Source organism: Aspergillus brasiliensis (assembly GCF_001889945.1).
Source record: "Aspergillus brasiliensis CBS 101740 unplaced genomic scaffold ASPBRscaffold_18, whole genome shotgun sequence".
NCBI lineage: Eukaryota > Fungi > Ascomycota > Eurotiomycetes > Eurotiales > Aspergillaceae > Aspergillus > Aspergillus brasiliensis.
The window spans coordinates 450,547-466,128 of record NW_027137459.1 but is presented as its reverse complement, the minus strand read 5'-3'; the positions used below and the strand labels follow the sequence as shown (position 1 = coordinate 466,128).

General features: G+C 49.3%; 8 protein-coding genes across 8 annotated transcripts; 3 read left to right on the top strand and 5 right to left on the bottom strand.

Moving 5' to 3' along the window:
* Positions 1–679: 679 nt before the first annotated feature.
* ASPBRDRAFT_211171 (uncharacterized protein) lies at positions 680–2,380 on the bottom strand (the record flags this gene model as incomplete). The annotated part of the gene is made up of 8 exons (XM_067621924.1): positions 680–1,115; positions 1,168–1,210; positions 1,260–1,385; positions 1,439–1,683; positions 1,737–1,913; positions 1,967–2,110; positions 2,162–2,204; positions 2,258–2,380. 8 exons carry the CDS (start codon positions 2,378–2,380, stop codon positions 1,057–1,059), a joined length of 960 nt encoding a protein of 319 aa, XP_067474224.1. The 3' UTR covers positions 680–1,056.
* A 550-nt stretch (positions 2,381–2,930) lies between these two features.
* ASPBRDRAFT_69441 (isopenicillin N synthase family dioxygenase) lies at positions 2,931–4,751 on the bottom strand. The gene is made up of 6 exons (XM_067629033.1): positions 4,557–4,751; positions 4,391–4,498; positions 3,913–4,338; positions 3,713–3,849; positions 3,482–3,653; positions 2,931–3,415 (listed from the first exon to the last, which is right to left on the bottom strand). Exons 1-6 carry the CDS (start codon positions 4,704–4,706, stop codon positions 3,347–3,349), a joined length of 1,062 nt encoding a protein of 353 aa, XP_067474223.1. The 5' UTR covers positions 4,707–4,751; the 3' UTR covers positions 2,931–3,346.
* A 448-nt stretch (positions 4,752–5,199) lies between these two features.
* On the top strand, positions 5,200–5,421 carry ASPBRDRAFT_85745 (uncharacterized protein; the record flags this gene model as incomplete). Its single annotated transcript, XM_067629505.1, has 1 exon — positions 5,200–5,421. A coding segment is annotated over one exon (222 nt), but the record flags the coding sequence as incomplete, so codon positions are not given.
* A 42-nt stretch (positions 5,422–5,463) lies between these two features.
* Positions 5,464–5,973, top strand: ASPBRDRAFT_136652 (ankyrin repeat domain-containing protein; the record flags this gene model as incomplete). The annotated part of the gene is made up of 1 exon (XM_067618815.1): positions 5,464–5,973. A coding segment is annotated over one exon (510 nt), but the record flags the coding sequence as incomplete, so codon positions are not given.
* A 2,199-nt stretch (positions 5,974–8,172) lies between these two features.
* On the bottom strand, positions 8,173–9,495 carry ASPBRDRAFT_48512 (alkyl/aryl-sulfatase). Its single transcript, XM_067626102.1, has one exon. It carries the CDS (start codon positions 9,429–9,431, stop codon positions 8,277–8,279), a length of 1,155 nt encoding a protein of 384 aa, XP_067474220.1. The 5' UTR covers positions 9,432–9,495; the 3' UTR covers positions 8,173–8,276.
* A 1,227-nt stretch (positions 9,496–10,722) lies between these two features.
* Positions 10,723–11,350, bottom strand: ASPBRDRAFT_211167 (uncharacterized protein). Its single transcript, XM_067621923.1, has 2 exons — positions 11,277–11,350; positions 10,723–11,212 (listed from the first exon to the last, which is right to left on the bottom strand). The coding sequence occupies exons 1-2, from the start codon at positions 11,301–11,303 to the stop codon at positions 10,931–10,933; spliced, it is 309 nt and encodes a 102-aa protein (XP_067474219.1). The 5' UTR covers positions 11,304–11,350; the 3' UTR covers positions 10,723–10,930.
* Positions 11,351–12,358: 1,008 nt separating this feature from the next.
* On the top strand, positions 12,359–12,571 carry ASPBRDRAFT_136857 (uncharacterized protein; the record flags this gene model as incomplete). The annotated part of the gene is made up of 1 exon (XM_067618839.1): positions 12,359–12,571. A coding segment is annotated over one exon (213 nt), but the record flags the coding sequence as incomplete, so codon positions are not given.
* Positions 12,572–12,906: 335 nt separating this feature from the next.
* On the bottom strand, positions 12,907–14,460 carry ASPBRDRAFT_136954 (Zn(II)2Cys6 transcription factor; the record flags this gene model as incomplete). The annotated part of the gene is made up of 2 exons (XM_067618852.1): positions 12,907–14,314; positions 14,372–14,460. The coding sequence occupies 2 exons, from the start codon at positions 14,458–14,460 to the stop codon at positions 12,907–12,909; spliced, it is 1,497 nt and encodes a 498-aa protein (XP_067474217.1).
* Between the last annotated feature and the right edge of the window lie 1,122 nt (positions 14,461–15,582).

Genomic DNA, 15,582 nt, shown 5'->3' with positions numbered 1-15,582 from the left:
TTGAGTACGGTCGGACCGTGGTTCGGGACGATGAGCGAGTTCTGCTGCAGGCGGCTGATCGTGCAGGGGAGAAGCCATTCTGGCGCGCTGCCAATAACCATCGATTCGCCCACGTGAAATTGTCGTAGTCGTGGTGTCATGGGCCTCATTGTTGACTCGAAAGTGTGGTTAAGATGCGTCATGAGGAGAGGTGAAAGTCAATGACATCATGAGACTGAAGGGGATTGTTCGTATGCGGGCTGAACAACAACAATGACTCGCAATGTGAGACTGCGATGTCTTGGAAGGTTTCAAGTTATATAAGCTGAAAGAGACACGATCATGACATTGTTCGCGAGACCTGTCTGTATCCTCTGCTACGACGGGGCGGTCCAGAGAGAAGAGGGAGGCGTATACATCGCAGGTGTGTGTTACAATCACAATGGCGGCAGAAGCGCGATAAAGACGAAAGCGGCCCGGAGTCACGGGCTCTCCGTCCGTCAACCAGTTGGCCAGCCATCGAGTCATTCGCTGCGAAGTTGTTGATGAATTAATGGTTGCAGAAGTTTTGTGATCATTTCACAGATTCCAGTTGTTCAAACTAGCCGGCCAAAATCCGCCCTTCATCTTTGTGCCGCTACCAATGCTGCAAAACCCCTACGACTATCTCACCCGCTCAAGAAACAACTCCATTCATACTCTGAACCCGCGATGGGAATCTACTGGCGATTAACTCTGAGAATGATCTGGTAGAATGATCTGGCCCCTCGAAATGACCCCGTCTCTGCCTCGGAAATGTCCGGCAGACTGAGCCGGCCATCAGCAGTTGTAGTTCCACGGTAGACACGCAGCCTAGTAAGGAAGAAGCCTTGGGTCGCCGATTTACCACAGGCTCTCACAGGTTGAGTCTGAATCACTTGTTGAAACCTCGACTGGAAACGTGCATGATTCGTTGGAACAGTTGCCAGGGCTATCCACGTCGCAGATCAATCTAACCTTACTACAAAAAAGTATAGCCGCCATATGACCAAAGACACAAGTGGTTATGTCACCAGCATTGACAGACTGAGCCCATCATCATCCTCCTAGGCAATGCAGCTGATCCCTCCAGCCACTCCAAGAACGCTCATTGATTCCTAGTGATTTCCATCAGCACTGCCCAAGGAATTGACTACTTATAATACTTACCGTAGATAATGGCATCAACCAAGCCCTGTGACATAATGCATACCTGAATATATGATCAATAGAGTTTCAAGGAAGACAATGACTTCGATCACCTTTTCTAGAATCTCCAGTGCCAGTGGAGCCCGCTTCCCCGTCATCCCTTGATAAAAGCGCACGAAAGTGGGGAGGATCCAGATCAGTGCATATACGGTCGGATATACCATCATTTGGAGTGACATCTAGCAATCGGTCATGAGAATGAGACTGTGAAGGCATTGATAATGCGACAAACCTTCTTCAGTGGAATTGACGAATGAGAAGTCTGGATAGGGCCATCATTGATATCTAGACGCTGCCATTGATGGGCATGCGGCGGAAGCGCCTGGAGAGTAGTTTCGTGATCGCTGGAGATGGCCTTGTGAGATCGATAGAGCAAGAGGCATAGCCGGGTGTAAATGCACAGGATAGCGAGGATAATGGTCCATCGTGGGATGAAGTTCACGAAGAGGCGCACACGGTCACTAGAGAACCAGCACCCTAATCTCTATCAATTGTGCGTCTCAAGACCCTATATACCAAGAGAGACATACAGCCACCGGCATACCCATATCCGACGACAACAAGGCCGAGTACTGCCCATAGGATCGAGAGTCCCCATGGGATGCACCAGAGGGCGGTTCTGTGGTTCTGGACCCATGTAGAAGCGTGGGCATAGTCCATCAGGATTAGGTACGTGCAGGCTGCAATCAAAAGGATCCAGTAGTCAGCTAGCAATGACCGTTAACATGACTTCCTCAGCCACCAATGTATTCATTCTTACTTTGCACCACAAAAGCCTGAGCCATGAACCCATTAAAGCTGCAGAACGCCTTGAGAGACGGACTCCATATCTCCATGCCCGAGGCATTCAGACCAGCGGAGATGACAACGTTGCTTGACGCCAGGAATTCACTGATTCCGAGACCTGAATCCGTCAGTGGCAGGCAAATGGCATTGTCAGGGGGAAGAACAATACCTAGAATCAGTTGATGACGGAAAGTGCGTAGACTTGGTACAACCTGTTGCGCGTTAGAGACAAGCAGACAGGCAGACGCCCTGGTCAAATACTCACAAAGAAACTGATGATAACCCATCCTGACCCTACCATGGAAGCCACCGAAACAACGAGGATAACCTGCGAGAGGATCTCCTCTGAATCCATCTGTGTGGGCGCGGAGAGCGCAGCGTGCTCCATTAATGAAGTGATCAAAACACTCGTGTTACATACTGCAGCATCTGTTCGAAGGGAAAGAGGATCAGACATTCACGGGTAAGGTGGACATTGCGAGGTAAATATCAGGACTACCATCGGGCACCGCCTATCGTGAGCTTCACGCGCCCGCGGAGTTGGCCACCCCACTCCCAGAGACGCCGTGGAGATCAGCCATGCTCCCAAGCAGGTGGTCAGGAAAAGCAATTCTGGATGGCGTGCTTGAGCAGGGTGGTCATTGCGTACACTTGACGCGAAGATCTCTCACTAGCAAGCCGAGTATGGCACCAAGAAGATCATGTCAACGGTGCAATGGACCGACTCCCACATGAGGATATCCTAGCAGGACTGAATCAAGATAAAGCCACGGCTGTGCGTCTTTTGCTTGGATAAGTATAGCTAGTTGATTTGGTTGTCCATCATGCAGAAGAACGTGCTTGCCCTCAATATGTGTTGTATGACTTCGAGGCTTCCAAGGTAGATGGCGCGAGATACGGCAACCAAGTGAATCTCTAATGCAGGGGTAGCCTGGAAGCACGGATGCTCCTTTATCGTGTCCTGTCTACCGATCACCCAATCCAATTGCAAGGTTGTGAGTAATGCTTTGGCGTTGTGTATTTGCTTTTTCTTTGATGATCACCATCGTCGACTATCGCGTTGAGGCTGAGCCACAACCCAAGTTTGAGGTCTTTTTCTTACCCAATGGCATTCTCAATGGTTTAATGGCACATTGTGAAAATACGATAGGGGTTGGGCTGAAACCCCCAATTGACGTTGCCTATTGATGACAAGAGTGAACCTTCGATGGTATTCCAATAATTTAATCAGCTGGCCCCGATGGGCTGTAAGAGGGACATTGTATTGAGCCAAAATCTATGTTCAGTAAGACGCCCAGGTTAAGGATCTGCACCTTGCAACTTCTCCACCCTTATAGATCCCAGCACGATGGTCTTAGTTTCCTTGGGTCGGTGGCTCTGGCTCGTATCCAACATAGGCCGTACTCAATTGGTGGCGCACCCACTATGGCGTACCAGAATTAGCCTATCCCTGAAGAACAATGAAGTTTGAAGCATGCAATTCACTTACCTCTCCTGCTTTGAATGGCTTCTTACACGCAGGCTTATCTTCGGTAATGCAGCTCGGCAGCACCGAGACCGTAGTATCGTAGTCCACACCGAAGAAGAAGGGGATGGTATATCGCTCTTGTCCGGTTAGGTTGGTCACACGGTGGATAGTCGATTTGAACTTTTTATTTGTCCTATACGCATTATTAGTCCAAGCTATACATCGAGACTAGCTAAAGACGTCACGTCATACCAGATCGATAAGCAATCCGAAATATTCACAACCAAGGTGCCTGGAATGGGCGGCGCCAGGATCCATTCCTGTCGGGCATTGAGGACCTGCAAGGCCGGAACTTGATCTTGTGACAGAATAGTGAAGCATTCATAGTCCTAAGGATAGGTATATCTCGTTTCAGCACGCTCCTGGCTTCGTCTTTTGAGATATTTGCTTACAGTGTGTTCTCCAAGTCCGACTCTCACCTCGTCCGCGACCGGCTGCGGTGGATAGTGCAACATCCGCGACGTGGCTCCGGGGTTCTTGACCATCGGGTCGAAGAAATCCTCGGGTAAATCCAATGCCAGTGCGAAGATTCGTATCAGCGCCCGAGATAAGGTCAACGCCTCCGCAAAGTACCGAAGATAGACTCCGCGGAAGCCAGGGAGGATATCCTCCCCGGGCCACTGATTATCTCCATACAGATCGTACGTGTCTGGAGGAAGAGCGACATGTTGGCCTTTTCGAGGATCAGCTGCGACCTCATACCCGATATCGAAGGATTCAGAGAAGGCTCCGGGTGAGGTAGGATCTGTCTTGGGAGCGGTCCCAAGATCCGTGTCAGTGGGCTGCTCAGAGTAAAGAGGCATGAAGCCGCGGAATTTCTGGCCAGAGGATTAGTAAACTGTCGTTCGAAGACAGGATGTCTTATCGCACCCTGGACTTTCCAATGTAATAGTCCATCTTTCGCTTCTGCGAGAGAGTGAAGAACCGACGCGCCATGTCATGGAGGGAAGCGATAAGATCTTCAGCTATTCCATGATTCTACAGTATTTCATTCAGATACTCTACCTCCAACCGGTTCATTAGAAAAGGAGGATACCTTGATGTAGAAAAATCCGACCTGAGTACAGGCAGTGAAGATCTCCTTTGCCAACCGTTGGCGCTCCCTCAGCACGGGACTCTTCAATGCGGAGAGGTCGATGATGGGGATGTGATCGAACTCGCCTGGCTCCGAATTGTTAGCTGACATGATATATAGTTCAAATGTGGCAGCTGAAGTGTGTTATTGTCAAGAAAGTGCACCTTATATCTAGTGAAAGGCAGCAGTTGTATCTCGCGAGGGGGGTCATCTTATCACCCCGCACGGAAGGTCTTATCGGGAAGGATCGAAGAAGTTTCAAGATACGATACTTGGTAGTGTAATGGATACATTTCTTCATATTGATTCTCTCAATATACTCTCTCATGGTAGCATATTACGGACAAATCTACCTATTACCCTTCTTGAGATCTTAGTCTATGATCTCGACGAATCCGGACTACCCATAGAATCCCGCTGGATGGCTTTAGCCCTCAAAGGCAGTGGGTCCATTCCCAATTCAGCTAACTTCACTCAATTTTCTGCACGCTTTACCGTTTCTTGTTATGAGACGAGCACAGGTCTTCATTCTATAAGGGTGTATCCCGGCTCGTTGAACCCTCAGCAACCTGCATCGCATAATCATGATTCATTCAACAGCATTATGATGGCTCTGCCCCTTCCAGTCGAGCTCATCGAACAGATTGTGAGCCACCTTGAATATGCAAGCGATATCAATGCCCTCGCTCGCACTCACCGCATCTTCTACCGCATCGTAAATCCCTTGTTGTATCGACATAACGTGCACCATGACAACAGCTCTGCTTTATCCTGGGGAAGTGAACACGGCTCCCTAGCGACCGTGCAGAGGTCTTTGAAGGCAGGCGCGTCGGCGAACGAGTGTGATCCCGACGTTCCCTGGCGACCCATGGCATTGGCTGTGATAGAGGGTCATGAAGCCATTGTCCGGTATCTGTACGAGCACGGAGGAGTCGACATCCGTCACACCCGTCGCTGGTTCAATCCCCGCCATGAGGACTATAGAAGCACTCCCGGGAGCCTGCTGTTGCTGGCCGCCAGACATGGTCATGAAGCCCTGGCCCGCTTCTTCATGGATCACCTGCCGCGGCCTTATCATGTCGATTACCCTACCTATTCTGATGGACGAACACCCCTTATGGTAGCTGCCGCAGAGGGTCATCTCGCCATTGTGAAGAGATTGATCGACGCTGGAGCAGATATCCACGCCAGGAATCGCCAACAAATGACTCCCCTCGTACTATCTGCCCGCGCGGGTCACCTTGAGGTCATGCGGTTCCTGCTCCAACGGGGAGCCGACCCGACCATCACCACGATACCAGAGGGATGCTCCGCCTTGTGTTGGGCGGCACGTCTGGGTAATTTCGAGTGTGTGCGGTGTCTGCTCGATACGGGCGTGATAGCAGAGTTGATCCGCTGCCAACCCCCGGATATATCGTCGTCCCATAATGCTACGATCTGTCCCCTCGCGTTGAGTGCACAACGGGGAAGTGACAACATTGTCGACCTCCTCTTGGAGCGATGCGATTGTCTGGCTAGCACCGTTCAGCACGCAGACAAGGCGGCGCTGCTCTGTGTAGCTTCGGCGCGCGGGAATGTGGCCCTGGTTCGGCAGCTTCTCGAGTCCCATGGCTACGACCCTAATTCTCGATATATTCCGGGTCACTCATTTACGTGGGATGACCTTCCGACTGCCATTTGCTGGGCTGTGGTCCGGGGTCATGCAGAGGTGGTCAAGGTGCTCCTCGCTCATGGTGCAGAGGCATCTCCATTGCCGGGACGGATGTGTCTGCGGAAGCCCTTAATCGAGGCCATCATCCAGGGCTCTGAATCCATGGTCTCCATGCTACTTAGCGCCGGAGCATACTCCAATGATCCGGATGAAACAATTGGTTTGGAGGCATTAAAACACGCCATCCCATTCGAGGGCATCTTTCGTCGCTTGCTGGCCGCGGGGGCTGGTCCTAGTACCGCTGTTAACCGTAAAAGTGACATTTTAATAGCCGCTGTTCTGGCGTCCGGTCGTACGGCAGCAGTCCAGATGCTGATCAATCAGGGACTTGACCTGTCAGACCATGTGTGTGGGGTCAATATCCTCCACCAAGCCATCCGCGGGGGGCCGGCGGTTCTTGATCTGCTTGTCCAGGCAGGGAAATGGAATAGCTACCTCTTACCGGAACACTTGGACCGAACGGCATGCGAGCAGGCCCTTGGAATCGCGGCCTCGACGGGGCAGGTTGAGACACTTCAGTGGCTGCTAGATCGAGGCTTTCCGGTAGCCCCGTCGTCGTCGCCTACTGTCAACTTGTTCGCTCAAGCAGCATGTACAAAAACGTCAGATGCACACGCCGCCAGGACTATTGACTTCCTGCTTCAATATGGCCTGGATATGAATCAAGTCATTCGATACGAGACAGCATTGACAGAAGTGGCCATCCATTACAGAATGCTTAGGGATCGCGACGCCGGCCGCGTCCGCATGCGCATGCTGCTTGATCGCGGCGCCCATCTGCTGCCACCGCGCAGCCTTCCCCGGCCTACAGGATACAAACCTCATGGATCGTCTAGCGGCACTGGCGTTGGTAGGAGTTTTGATCTAGATGAGATGATCTTCCAGGAGCTAGAGGCCCGGCGTGAGCCGTGGATAGCGGTGGAACTAATCTTCCGATGGGCGGAGTACTGTGCGCGCGAACGTTTGGATTGGCCGGGGGTTAAGATGGTAAGACAGTACTCGTGGAGAGTGCGGTATCCTGTTTAAGTAAATGTCAACATGGACATTAGATAGATACCAATATTGGAAGTTAGCAGAGAGCAACGCTGTACAGATATAGGTTCAGCATACGGGAGGGGCTAAATGGGGTAGTAGAAGTTGTTGTATATTCAATGGATCTAATGCAGCCACATATATGCGCATAGCAGTCAGGTAGTTACTTCCTGTCTGGTACTAAGATTTGCTAGTCTTCATTAAATGATCCGATAGAAAACAAGTAGACAGATCCTTATATAGAATCTTTAGAAGCTTTAGACTAGACACCTCCAGTATCTAAAATCTATAAAATATCTTTTCTACTGCATAGTTACTGTTCTATGGATCCTTATCCAGAAATTGATTCCATAGCGCGCTCTAGATCTGACTATCTGTATACAAAATACCTAAGAAAAAGTTCAGACTCTGTTCTCCTCCCTTTACTTATAACAGATATATCTTACATAAGATATGATATATACATTCCGGAGAACTTATCTTTTCTATATATATATTTATCGAAAGAATAGATGCCTGTAATGGAATATAAATCTATAATCACTAATCCTGATAAGAAAAAAAGCCCCTACCTCTTCTTGGACAAGCAAAGCCTTCTTGGTGACGTTCTACCATTACGCCACTGGAGGTGGGGATGAATGGGGTTAATATAGATTCACTGCGGTTGCTTGGCTTGTTCTCGTCCAGGATGACTCGGTAAAAGTGGTATCAATTCTTTATTTATCTTTGAATTTGTCATCCAATAGTAAAATACAAAATTAATGTAGAATAGTGAACTCCGATTCAGGTGAATCTTGGCTACGATAAAAGGCAAAAGTTAGCGGAGTGGCCCCTATAATGAGCACCACACAGTCTAAGGAAGCTCATGTCTTATTTCCACTAATACTACAACCGTAGAAGAGACTATACAACACATTTCCAAATCAAGCCATTCTTCCTCACGGAGTAACAATATTGAAATTAGGATCCCCCGGATCCAGCAACGACGCCAGCGTATTCAGCGCCTTAGTAACCACATCCTCATCATCTCCATCAATGACCACGCCAGCATTCACCAAAGCATCATAATCAGGCCCATACACAGCCAGTGCCGTCAACTGCCTAGCCGTCCCAGTCAGAGTGACCTGCGCAGCGTGCGACTGGTCCGCGGTGCTATAGACGAGCGCCCCATTCGACAGCCAAGAATGGTACGTCTTATTATCCTGATCCGAAACCACGAGATCCATAAACAGCGTTTTGTCCCACGCCTCGGGCCCATTAATTTGAATAGCGAGAGTATCCAGGACCATATCCGGGGTAAGCTGGCCCACTACATCGTCCGAGGCCGTCTGTGTCGGCGTGCCGAAGTTCCCATCGCGCAGCTCTGTCGTGCCAGAGATGTAAAAGTTTCTCCAGGTGCCGTTTTCGGCGCCGTATCCGAGCTGCTCGTATACATCGGCTAATTTATTGCGGATGTTCTCATCGCTGGGGTTGTTGAAGACGGCGTGGCTGAGAAGTTCGGCGGCCCAGCGGTAGTCGCCTTCTAGGTATGCTTTGATTCCTTGATTGATGAGTTTTTTCTCGCCGATGAGAGCCACGTACCGCTTGGCCTTCTCCACAGGGATGTGTTCCCACAGGTGGGCGGGGTTGCCGTCGAACCAGCCGACGTAGCGTTGGTAGATGGCTTTGACGTTGTGGCTCAGAGAGCCGTAGTAGCCGCGGCAAGACCACGATTGATCGAGGGCCGGGGGCAAGGTCAGCATTTCGGCGATCTCGGGGCCGTTGTATCCCTTGTTGATCAGACGGAGGGTCTGGTCATGTACGTAGGCGTACAGGTCACGCTGGTAGGTGAGGAATTTCAGGACGTTGTCGTTGCCCCAGGTTGGCCAGTGGTGTTTGGCGAAGACGACCTCCGCTTGGCTGCCGTATCGGTCAATGGTCTCGGTGAGGTACTTGGCCCAGGAGTGGGGGTCGCGCACAACAGCGCCACGCAGGGTCAGGATGTTGTGGAAGGTGTGTGTGGCGTCTTCGGCAGCGCAGAGTGCGTGGAGATCGGGGAACCAGATGAGCATTTCCGAAGGGGCCTCGGTGTTTGGCGCCATCTGGAACTCCATCTTGATCCCATCGACGGTTTCCGTTTGGCCCGTGCGTCGGATGGTCTTGTTGGGTGCAATGAGGGTGACGGTGCCGGTGGATGTAGTCTGTCCCAGCCCAGCACCAATCTGGCCCATGGGGCCCTGCTCCAGGGCGGCACCGTACATGTACGCGGCGCGGCGACTCATGGAAGTGCCGGTGTAGACGTTCTCGGAGACGGAGTGCTCCAGGAGCCCCTCGGGTGCAATGATCTCGATCTGGTTGTTCTTGACGTCGCCTTCGCTGACGAAGCCTTTGACACCACCGAAGTGGTCAACGTGGGAGTGCGCGTAGATGACAGCTTTGACTGCTCTGTCGGTGCCACGGTGTTGAGAGCAAGTGCTGCGGCACCCGTCTCTTGTGACGTGAGGGGATCGATAACAATAATGCCCTTGGTGCCCTCGATGATGGTTGTGTTCGAGAGATCGAGTCCACGCACTTGGTAGATGGGTCCGGTGACATGAAACAGTCCGTTCATGCGAGTAAGTTGGGACTGACGCCACAGACTGGGATTGACCGAGAACGGAGCGTCGTCCTTGAGGAAATCGTAGGCATCGTTGTCCCACACCACAACGCCTTGATCATTGGTGACTCGGTTGGGGTCCAGATGACCTCTCCATCCCCGTTTGGCATCCACGAAGTCTTGCTGTTCATCGAAGGGCAGACTCTCTTTGACTTCCTCCCACTGCTTGACGATGTAGGCTTGGGGGATTCGATCCCTCAAGTTCGATGGTTGACTGGGCCATGATAAAGATTGAATGATCAAACTTGAAACGTTTGTTTTGACTGTGCTGGTTCGAGAATTGAGACTGATGTTTTGTGAGTGTTGTTGTTGCTGCTGATGGAGAGTCTGATTCCACGACTCCATCGCCTCTTATTTATCTCTCACGGAGGCGAATTCCCCCTCATCTCGTATTGCCAAAACGACGCACATACAGACATTGACGACAACGACTTTGCAGCTTCAAATCCTTTCACAGCGCGGTTTGCTCTGGAGATGTAACCATATATCGTATACAGAGAAGTCGAATAGATTGAATATATATTGAGGGAGCTGAGCTGCGGTAGTGGATTTTACTGTTCCTTATGAATTTATTATGGTGTTAGCCTAAATAGCTGAGTTAAAGCTATTATAGGCAATTATCCTAGCTTTCGCGCCTTGTAGCACCGTGTCAGCTCAGACTAGATTAAGGCAGGTTTGCCGTGGGGCCGGTCTTTTTGTAATCTACAATGGCAGTATCTTAAGACCAGTCAGATACGCCGAAGGTCTTCGAGCCAATAGCTAAGCCAAGCTGAGCTTAGAGCGATTTTGTTGTAGAGACATGCTTTTAGCCGGGAGATTATCTCCACTGATACTTATTTGTGAAATGAAAAGGAATTGCATAAATTCACACTCGAAGTCGAGCGAACTATAATCATATGCCCCCTAATTGCTGGAGCTATATGTAGCGCTGCGGGAGCATCCCTTAACCTTTCCAAACTAAGCCGAGGTATTCCAAGAATTATTAAAAGTAGAGATAGTCCGGCCGTCTCGGTCATTCAGCAGGGTGATCATAATCTTGTCAAGGAACTTAGAAGCTTCTTGATTTTGGCGAGTACAGTCTCCCAGGGCAAACTTATTTCGATCATAAGCAATAAAGTCGCTAGACAGCTTGTAGATAACACGGTCACCGACTTTGGCCCTGACGGTTTCGAACCAGTCGTTGAAGGTATTGTAATCCGGTGCGGTGATGAGGTATCTCCAGGACCAGTCATCGTTGCACTAGGTTTTGTAGTTTGATCAGCGTTGTTCTTTAGACAATATCTTGAATAGGGTAAGTGCTCACATTCTTAGCATATGCGTGGAAGACCATGGTGGACTAAGTTTATCCTGCGAATCGAGGTTTTGATATATGTAGATAATGGAAGTTGGTCTTGTAGCAGAGGGTATGAAGAGTATTTCATTCAGTATTTATATACTAGCACTTTACTCCTACTACTGTGGCTCGTGAGGTCATAGACGATCGCTTTTTCATTGAAATATGCTACGGTGCTGTGCGAGGTCCAGAGAATGCTATACGAAGTGTTGCAATTCCGTCGGCCAGTACATCGATCGTGTAGGACAGAAACATGGCAGCGTCTGCTCGAGTGACGAGTACTAAAGTCTAGACCAGGTCTTCAATGCTACATGAGACACAAGAACCAACACCATAGGTATATTCATGCTGTTTCTCTCGGCTGAATTGCCCAGTAGATCTAACTCAGAACGATGTAACCTTATCTTTTTAGCAAAGTGGCGTCCATGGCCCAAAAAGTTCTAGATTATTGTATCAAATCACTTATGCGTAATAACCAACCACTTCGCAACCGGTTTCAGTATATCGTAGTCTGAGTAAGACTTAGCAAGGGTCTAGACATTTAGTCCCCCTATGTAGAGGTAGCGGACCTTCGTTTAACTGTGAGGTTACATCTTGGAGGCGCCCAAATTAATTTCCAAACTACGAATAGTCGGCTTTTGGAGGCTAACTACGGGAGTATCTCTGAGAAAAACATAAAAGCTGCACCGAAAGAAATAATGAATAATTTAAAAATTAGTCCTTTGTATGTTTCATGAAATCTTACTAGAAACGAACTGCCTAAGGCCCCCTTTATCTTTTCTAAACGAAGAAACACCAGCCTTGTTTAGCAATCAACATACTTCTCGGCCCACAACGAAGCCCCTACTTCTTAGCTCTCATGACTAGTAGAAGACGTAGTGATAAGCAGTAGAGTAGAACCAACCTCATGATCAGGGAAGTGTCCTGACTGGTCGTCAACTCCCTTTCTGACCTGCTCTTCATCAGAGTTCCTGAATCTACCCCCATTTGATATTCATAAAATGGCACTGTGAGAACGGTTTCAAGAGATAGAATATCTACTTCTTTTATATACTAACTCAAATATAACTAGAATCGGTGCTAAATACGCCGAGCTATACCAAGGCTGGGTAAACACCGATAGCCATCTCGATCTGGCCCAGGAATGGGGGTTCACGGCTATTCCGGCTACTGTTGGGTATAAGAATGGCGCTAAGGTGGATTATTTTGTCAGTCCGCAGTACTTGGATACGCAGGTCGAGGGGTTTATTAAGAAGGTGCTTTAAGTGAAGAAGATGTGATCTTTTTTTTTATAGGGGCTGCTATTTGTCAATTAGACAATGGATCTCATACTAGTCATAAGAGTTTGTGACTCCAGTGGAATGGAGTGGAGTGGAGCAAGGCGTGGGTACAAGTCGGCACAAGCCGCTGGACACTGACTGATATATCCACTCATATCCATCTGAGGTCTAGATGGTGTGGTCCCAGCCATAGACACGCCAGCTAGACTAGACTACTATCACTCATGTACAGTGTATTCAGAAAGATAATAAAAAAAAAGGGAGAAAATATTGAGGTGTCATAGAAATCTATAGTCACAACGTGGAACACTCCTACCATATTATAGCCGCCTAGTCTCCTTCCGCAACTCAACATCGCGTGCAGCCGGCCACTGCGTCCCATTCTGCGTGCTTCTGATCATTCCCCAAAAGCTTACGTCAGGACCTTGCTCCATGGGAGATACACGCACTGCATCACCATTCCCTTGCATCTTCCGCAGCTCCAACTTGATCCCCTCCACCGCTATCCCTGCCCCGGCGTTGGAATTAATCATGCCCTCATAATGCGGCCACCTGCGCAAGGCCTCAACTGCCCGAAGGCGGATGCCTAGATCCGGACATTTCGATGCCACAGCAAATAGCCCAGTGCTCAGTCCGTAATCGAGTGTGATAGTGGGGCGCGAGGGAAATCTCTCCATGAAAGCTTCGTAACCTGATAACAAATTCACGTATTCAAGGGTGAGCAATCTCTGATCATACGGATCGATCAGACACGTTTTCAGAATAATCCTCTTCGTAAGCAATTGGAGCCGCACGATATCCGCTCCTACTTGCTCTTTCATGCGCAGACCCGCATATTTCCTTTGGTAGAACGACTCAAACCGCTCTGCAATGTGCTCCAGTGAGGATGACAACCTCCGTCGTTTGATACAGAGGTCTTCGTAGTTCGCCAATATCTCTGTTTCGGAGAGACTCCACGCCGTGCCAATAAATGGGACGACTCTATACATGATGCGCTGGAAGCCTTGTCGCGCCTCTTTCAGACTGTCAAATTCCTTCAACACTCCAACATCAAATTCACACGCTTCAATATCTGGGCCTGACCCAAGGTCTCCGACATATGCCGACTGGGAATTCAGGACGCGAAGCGTCTCCGACAGGCATGGGATCACGGGGATCCCAAGACGCAGCGACTCCTCCAGAATCTGGATCCCACTACGTAGGTGTACAAAGGCCCTGGCAAATTCCCCCAACAGCAGCTCAGCCATAACAAAAAGCAGGCAGCACACCAACATGACCTCGCGCAATTGTGGGTCGGTAGAGGCGCGACGTTTCCGTAAATACGCAAAGGATCGAGCAGCCTGTTCAAGTGCGAAGAGATGTTTCGGATTCTGTAGTTCCTCTCCTGCCAGCCGCATGCCTTTTTCCTCGGCATCTTGGTGAATTGCGCTTACCATGTTGACCGCATGGCATACTGCTGGCTCTGCATGACACATCTGCAAGACCAGCTTCTGCCAGAGCCACGAGTCATAAAACCCAACAAGATCGGGAACAAGGCGATGTTGAAAGTAAGAAAACCCCCGCTTCTCATCTGCTGTCATGATCCCTTCGGCGCCTATTCCTAAGCTTGGGAGACATAATGCTCGCTTGAAGGGGAAGCGGTGCTGATCATAACCGTCGCAGACTCGGCCTGTAGAAGTACAATTCTTACAAGATACCGGTGCCTCGTCGCATTTTATGCGCCGTACCCTGAGATCGCGGTCAAACGTGGACTATCCAAGAAGCGAGTCAAAAACAACTACTAACCGGCAGGTTCGGCATCCTGTTTTTGACCTCTTCCCAGGCTTTTTGCGTGGTTGTCTACCTTCCGTCCGCACGATCAGCTCTCTTGGCATTTTGAAGGATGCAATGGGGCGGACACGGATTGTGCTACGCTGTAGTATGGCATATTTATAATGAGGGAGCCGCCACGCTAAAGACGAGTCTAGCGTCCGACCGGGACATTGGGCCAATTATGAAGAGCTTGGAAGGTGCACCATAATGAAACGGAACTCGAAATGGCTTAGCGTGCCACTTGCTAGGCCGCTGGAAGGAGCAATGAGAAAGGTGCAAAACTCGGGCCCCAACAATACCTGTTATCTCGTTCGGGAGTCTCACTGAAGGGGCGCCGAGCTGCAAAACATCGTTTGAGAGTGGAGTGTCTTTCGAAGTGCCCATTGACCTGACCGAACTGTCTAGGACAATGTATGATTAAACTGCATTGATGTGAATGAAATTGCACGCATGGGCCACCAGCCATCGGCGATCCGGGAAGAATTCGGAAGCGGGCCACATCTGCGGTGATGAACTTTCGAATCCTCATTTATCTTTTTGAAGGCCATTGATTTCATATCAGGTTCAATACTGGATACTAAACATGTGTTAGAGAAGTCATTGCTAATGATAAATCTGTTTGGAGCTACCGAGACAGAATTTGAGCAGACCCAGGCAACAAACAACATGCTGAAAAGTCAGAAGAGGCGTGATCATTCATCTACTAAAGGCAGCTCGACATTAATATAAGTGATATTTTGGAAACCTTTGCCAGGTAGACCAAAAGAGAAATCTCTTCATTGGCTGCTGGTATCGCTCGGAATCTGTTTCAACAGATATTGGTGATGTCAAGGGCTTTTGACGCCCCGCAACAATCAGAAGGATGGAAGGAGAGAGAGAGACGCAGGATGTGGAGTATGAAATTGCAACGAGACGAACGTTGTTCTTATCACCTGACCGGCCTGGTTGAGTAGACTACTTACGTGACCGGCAAGCGAGTCAGCCATGTAAGTCAGTCCGTCACGTCGTATCCCATACTGATTTAACAATTTTGACATGCAATACTATAGCCAAACTATATACGATCGGCTATATAACCTGGAACTTGCATTATAATTGTATCTGAACTTGATATAAAAACCTTGAAAGATATATATCAGTATATCTCCAAGTAGTAAATATTGTCGAAGTATATATATATAGCG